The 6794-nt window shown below is 41.2% G+C and overlaps 1 protein-coding gene across 1 annotated transcript in view; it reads right to left on the reverse strand.

Annotated features, from left to right (window-relative positions):
- The window catches only part of LOC112434147 (uncharacterized), a 7943-nt gene extending 2626 nt beyond the window's left edge, over nt 1-5317 (reverse strand). The window contains exons 1-5 of the mRNA XM_076877193.1: nt 4812-5317; nt 3997-4117; nt 3751-3913; nt 3445-3637; nt 795-896 (exon numbers count right to left, since the gene is read on the reverse strand). Coding sequence (XP_076733308.1) covers nt 795-896; nt 3445-3637; nt 3751-3913; nt 3997-4117; nt 4812-4850 — 618 coding nt within the window. The 5' untranslated portion in view covers nt 4851-5317. The remainder of the gene's footprint in view (nt 1-794; nt 897-3444; nt 3638-3750; nt 3914-3996; nt 4118-4811) is intronic.
- Between the last annotated feature and the right edge of the window lie 1477 nt (nt 5318-6794).

The following is a 6794-nucleotide window of genomic DNA, read 5'->3' on the forward strand; positions in this document are numbered from 1 at the left end:
TGTGTGTGTGTGTGTGTGTGTGTGTGTGTGTGTGGGGGGGGCTTTCCACTCAAGAAATGTTTTCTTCTGAAAAAAATACTGGCTACAATAATTAACAACTGATTCCTTTGCAATCATCCATCCTCTTCCACTTATCCTTATCAGGATTGTGGGGTAGCAGTTTTGGGGCCTATACCAGCTACCATAGGGCAGTACAACCTGGACAGATCACCAGTCTAACATGGAAGGACAAGCATTTGCATTCACACCAAAGGGCAGTTTTGAATCACCAGTTAACCTAACCCCATAAGCTACATCTTTGGACTGTGGGAAGAAGCCAGAGTACACAGCCAGAGAGAGCCCATGCACTAAAGCAGTAAAAAGTGCCTAAAACAAGTTAAGAAGTTGTATAGTACTATCTATCTTAATGTTCAAGCCTGAGTTTCAAAAAATTTCAACATAGAAACAAAGCACATGCAGTCAGTTCTGCATGCTGTAGGTCAAACTGTCAAGACATACGAGAAGACCCCTCCTAAAACCAGAGTGATGTCACCATGAAGCAAACTTTGACGGAGTCCCCCAATAACAGTGTGGTCCTCCTAAGTCACATTTGGGTGGTTAACACACACACACACACACACTCAGATGTTATCCAGACTTGCACTTTGAAACAATGAAAAGGACCTACAAGCCACGGTCCATGTAAATCACATCACACCCAGGTGACAGCCAAACACACACACACACAGCATCCATAAAGAATGATGATAGATTAAATTATTAGTTCATTAAGTGGTACACTGGATTATATTTACCCTTTCAGGCTCTGGATGTTTCAGGTCCAGATCATTGTTTGGAAAGCTGTTTGGTTGCGGCTTTAGGCAGCTCACAGTCTTCTGAATCTGGCTGGTCTCAGTCTTCGTGTGTAACAGATAGAGAATGAAGACAAAAGAACAGTAATCTGACAGTTACTAAAAATGCATCACTCAAGAGGATGAATAAACCATTTCACTATCGGCAAATAGCGTAAGGTACACATCGTGCATGAGAAACATTCATTAAAATCTGTCCTAGGTCAATGTTACCTCTTCAAAATCTTGCACTGAAGAAGAATGCATGGCTTCTGAGCCTTGCTGAGGCATTTCTTCATCAAGATCCTGCAACAAAGAAAAGATGGCACAAAGATTAGACCAAGTGCTCTTCTTGCAACTGTACTGGGCAGGCCTGTGCTTCTGTTTTTAATTTGCATGTGTGTGTGTGTGTGTGTGTGTGTGGGGGGGGGGGGGGGGGGCTTTCCACTCAAGAAATGTTTTCTTCTGAAAAAAATACTGGCTACAATAATTAACAACTGATTCCTTTGCAATCATCCATCCTCTTCCACTTATCCTTATCAGGATTGTGGGGTAGCAGTTTTGGGGCCTATACCAGTTACCATAGGGCAGTACAACCTGGACAGATCACCAGTCTAACATGGAAGGACAAGCATTTGCATTCACACCAAAGGGCAGTTTTGAATCACCAGTTAACCTAACCCCATAAGCTACATCTTTGGACTGTGGGAAGAAGCCAGAGTACACAGCCAGAGAGAGCCCATGCACTAAAGCAGTAAAAAGTGCCTAAAACAAGTTAAGAAGTTGTATAGTACTATCTATCTTAATGTTCAAGCCTGAGTTTCAAAAAATTTCAACATAGAAACAAAGCACATGCAGTCAGTTCTGCATGCTGTAGGTCAAACTGTCAAGACATACGAGAAGACCCCTCCTAAAACCAGAGTGATGTCACCATGAAGCAAACTTTGACGGAGTCCCCCAATAACAGTGTGGTCCTCCTAAGTCACATTTGGGTGGTTAACACACACACACACACACTCAGATGTTATCCAGACTTGCACTTTGAAACAATGAAAAGGACCTACAAGCCACGGTCCATGTAAATCACATCACACCCAGGTGACTGCCAAACACACACACACACAGCATCCATAAAGAATGATGATAGATTAAATTATTAGTTCATTAAGTGGTACACTGGATTATATTTACCCTTTCAGGCTCTGGATGTTTCAAGTCCAGATCATTGTTTGGAAAGCTGTTTGGTTGCGGCTTTAGGCAGCTCACAGTCTTCTGAATCTGGCTGGTCTCCGTCTTCGTGTGTAACAGATAGAAAATGAATATACAGTGCATTTTTGAAGAGGATTTTGAAACATTAAATAAACTGTATGAGAAAGATAAGTTTCAAGCTATTGTCTTTAAAATATTCACTGTCATGTATAGAGAATTTAAGGCCCTATGATTAAGAGACAAATAGTCAGTGTGATTTCTTTATTTTTTAAGCCATTGCTAAAGGAGTAAAACAATCACCTGTAGCAGCAACGAACTGTCACTAGGGCCCATTTATCTTCGAGGGACAAAATTTAAAATGAATCTAACTAAAGAGGCTACACAGCAAAATCTCCAGTGTTAAATTAACACTAGAGAGTGTCTATATGGGTCCACACAACACTGTTGAGTGTTGAATTAACACTTTTGACAGTGTTATATGTTTAAAAGTAACCTAGTCAGTTTTGAAGATTAACAAAGACTAACACTGAGCAGTGCTGATTTTCTAACACTGGAATATTTCTAACATTTTGAGTTATTTTCCAGTGTTAGAAAATCAGCACTGCTCAGTGTTAGCCATTGTTAATCTTCAAAACTGACTAGGTTACTTTTAAACATATAACACTGTCAAAAGTGTTAATTTAACACTCAACAGTGTTGTATTTAACACTCAGAGGTGTGGACCCTTATAGACACTCTCCAGTGTTAATTTAACACTGGAGATTTTGCTGTGTAGAATCACATTAAACATCAATCACTGTTAAAATTTAGAAACCGAAAGCCATTTTTTATTTCTGCATACCTGCTGATATTTTTTTAGTGCTTTTAGAGGGCTTTGATGTGGCAGCCATCACAATTGCCTGTTTTCCATTAGTACCTACCCCTGTTTTTCCAGTAGGTTATAGTACCATGTAGTTTTTCAGTAACTACTGCACCAAGGTTCCAAGTGATCCAAAGTGATCAGAAAATTTGACATAGACTGAATGCCACCAGGTGGCTGGTCAATGGTGTCACTCGATAAGTTATGAGTGCGCCTCCTTCGTGAAAATCCAAGCCATCATTTTTGAAACTCTGAAATGTTTGAAATAGCGACCAAAATTAACAGCGTGATCCCTGAATTGAACACTAAAGTATAGACTGAGCAGCAGGCATTTTGTCACCTTGACGTCCATGCTTGCTGTGGCATTTATATCACTGGATGCTCGGCTGCATTGCTATAGTTACCCCAGGCACAGTAGGTGATACTCAATTTCAGTGAAAAACTAGATGCCGTAAGTCACGTTAAGCCAATTTGAGTAGGTACAAATGTAAAAATGGCTTAGGGTATGCAATTTATCAGTTCCAAAAAGTACAATTGTAGAAATACCTTGCATCTCCAGAGCCAATCCGAGTCACCATAATTATAGTCTATTTCTTCACCTGGACTTATGTCTCTGCTTGCAAATAAGCATAGATGGGGCTTTCCATTGATATTTAATATTTTCATCTTAGCACTTGGACTGATGTGGTTGTCGTTGACAAGTCTGCCTAATGACCCATCTTCTTGAGATGCATCCACACTGTGGGGTTAGGCAAAAAAGTATTAGCTTAACTAGTTAGGAAGCTTTTTTTTCATAAATCAAAAGCAATGTGTAATTTAATCTTAATCAAACTACACTGATATAATACGCACCACCAGAGTTTTCCATCAAACTTGAATTCAAACATGAACACCTTCAGGCTGTCATGATAAACTCTGTGTCTCCGCTCACATTCTTCTTTTGTTATGAGTTTACCTCTGTATTCCAAAAGAAAGTCTCCTTTTTGGAATGGAACAGTCGTGAAAATGCCCCGACCTGAATTGCAGAGGCATACCAAGTGAGTGACAAAAGACAAAGTGACAAACTCCAAATCTAATCCAAACTAAAGACCAACTTACCTTTGAAGGCATTTATGTAGTGGATATCAAGTCCCAGTTTGTCCCTTCCAGCAGAAACATGACAGACTGCATCCTCCCGTGGAGGAATGCGTCTCCTTCGCATGTTCTCCTGTACGATTGGCTGTATTACCAAAGCATATAAAGTATTACGATTATCGTCATCATTGTCATCATCATCAGTAGTAGCAGAACTAGCAGTAGTGTAGTTTACAGCATAAACACAGCTGACTTATTCATAGTGCTAATTTATGCCTTCTTTTAAAATGTTAAAGGCCTAGTACTCAAAATGGCGACATGTGACATTTCTGTAATGGCGACTGCAGAGAGTGATACAAGTACTGAGAAAGCTTAGGCATCAAAACTGTAAGAAGTTTTTTCTTCAGGCATATAAATAAATACACGACTAAATACACTTATACCCTTGCTTTTATTTTAGGGCTGTCAGCAGAATGGACAGACATTGGACAAACTGCCCGAAATTAGCTAACAGCGACATCAGGGATTTTGACTCAGACTGCGCTGGTTTAATTGTTAATCGCGTTAGTCGCGATGTCGGCATTAACACGTTTAAGCCACAATAATGCTTTAACACCGAGTAAATCCTAACACGGGTTAGCCCGCTTTATCGCGTTGACGCGGTTAGTCGTCAGCCCTATTTTATTTACTCAATGACAAACGCTGGGGCCGTTTTACTTCTTCAAAGACTCACTAACAGTCCATAAAGCATAAATTAAACCAGTTTAATATAGGCCTGTGCACCTATAATTTCATATAGTATTAAAGTCATGGTGCATTTTACATTAAAAAAGGCTTACCTTTGTGTTTTTAATCCGTCTTCGTATTGCCGTCGACATACACTTGTTAAAGGGCACGCGCGCGAAAGTTGTGGCGCCGTTTCCTGTAGGTACCGCCCATATATATAGCCTACCAATCACAATGACTTCCGGCCGTGTGTATTGAAAATGTGTATTAAATTGCAGTACCTACACACATCCACTCTAACTCGAAACGTCGCTGTGCAATACACTGGAATACACAAAAATCAGGTGAGGGGGTATAGGTGGACTTTTAAGAAAATCAGAAAATCTTTTAATTATAGTTTAATAAATGAATTTACACTACAGTTTAAGCAAATACAGGTCAAAAGATAAATAATGACCTCATAAGAAGTAGAAAAAATTATTATTTAGACACTTAAAAATGCATTTACAAGTCATGTTTTAGGGGGACACATGAATACACAGCAAAAAGTCGAAATGTCCCCGGAGCCCAGGTACAGCGCAGGTCAAATGTCAATCCATACCACATAGACGCACTCACACACACAGACACACACACACACACACACACACACACACACACACACACACACACACACACACACTATGCACAGACTGGTACTCTTTGTTCATACCTGTGTAAGACGTCATAATGAACTTGTGCATATTCATGGAAGCTCAATAAAGAGCAGTGTTACGAGGGAGCAGACGAGAGCGACTGAGGTCAAGTGAAGGAACGGCGCTGTCACAGTTCTCTCCCTCATCAATTGTCTGGTTCCAGCGGTGGGTCTGTGCTAGACGACCCATCACCAGCTTTTTCCACTGGTTACCAGTACGTGGTAGAATCCACTTCCAGATCTGGTTGTCTTTAAATCTGTGAATGGATTGGCTCCATCTTATCTCTCTTTAACAAAAGAATCCAAGTGGAGCCCTCAGGTCTGCAGATAAGCAGCTTCTGACCAGAACTAGACGTAAAAACAGAGGTGAGCTTTATCGATGGCTGCAGCCAAACTCTGGAACAGTCGCCCTTCACATCAGGTCGTCACCAACACTGGACATTTTTAAAAGCCGGTTGGAAACACATTTGTACTCTGTAGCTTTCAATCCTGACCAGTCTTTATAGTCATTACTGTGTATGTTTCCTATTTTCTCTCTACTCTGTGCAGCACTTTGGCTCAAGCTGTTTTTAAATGTGCTGATAAATAAATGTAGATTTCTTTGAATAAAACAGTGGAGCCGAGCTTTGAGCTCAGTGTGTAACAGTGTGTGTGTGAGAGCCATGTAATGTCCATGTGTGCATGCTGACTGTGCTGCTCTGACCCCCCTCCTCCTTTCAGGGTGGAGCCTGCTGGAGTCCGATGGTTGAGACCAGGTCTGAGGAAGTGTAAGTGTGTTTTTAATGGGATTCATGAAAACAAAGCAGCACACATTCAACCATCTTCATCATGTCAGGAGTCATCATCAAAGTGTCAATCAATGAACAGATGATGGATCAATAACTGCAGCTGGATTGTGTTTGTTCTCTCCATCAGATTCCTGTCAACTCACAATCGACACAAACACAGTGAACACAAAGCTCCAACTGTCTGACAACAACAGGAAGGTGACACATGTGGAGGAGGTTCAGTCATATCCTGATCATCCAGACAGATTTGATGTTTATCAGCTGCTGTGTAGAAATGGTCTGACTGGTCGCTGTTACTGGGAGGTCGAGTGGAGAGGAGGCGTTTTTATATCAGTGAGTTACAGAAGCATCAGAAGGAAAGGAGACAGTGTTGACTGTGTGTTTGGATACAATGATCAGTCCTGGAGTCTGAGCTGCTATAATGATGGTCCTGATTCTGTCAGGCACAATAACAGACTAACATCCATCTCCTCCTCCTCCTCCTCCTCCTCCTCCTCCTCCTCCTCCTCCTCTGTCTCTAACAGAGCAGCAGTGTATGTGGACTGTCCTGCTGGCACTCTGTCCTTCTACAGAGTCTCCTCTGACACTCTGATCCACCTCCACACCTTCAACAC

Source organism: Maylandia zebra, linkage group LG2, assembly GCF_041146795.1.
Source record: "Maylandia zebra isolate NMK-2024a linkage group LG2, Mzebra_GT3a, whole genome shotgun sequence".
Classification (NCBI taxonomy): Eukaryota; Metazoa; Chordata; class Actinopteri; order Cichliformes; family Cichlidae; genus Maylandia; species Maylandia zebra.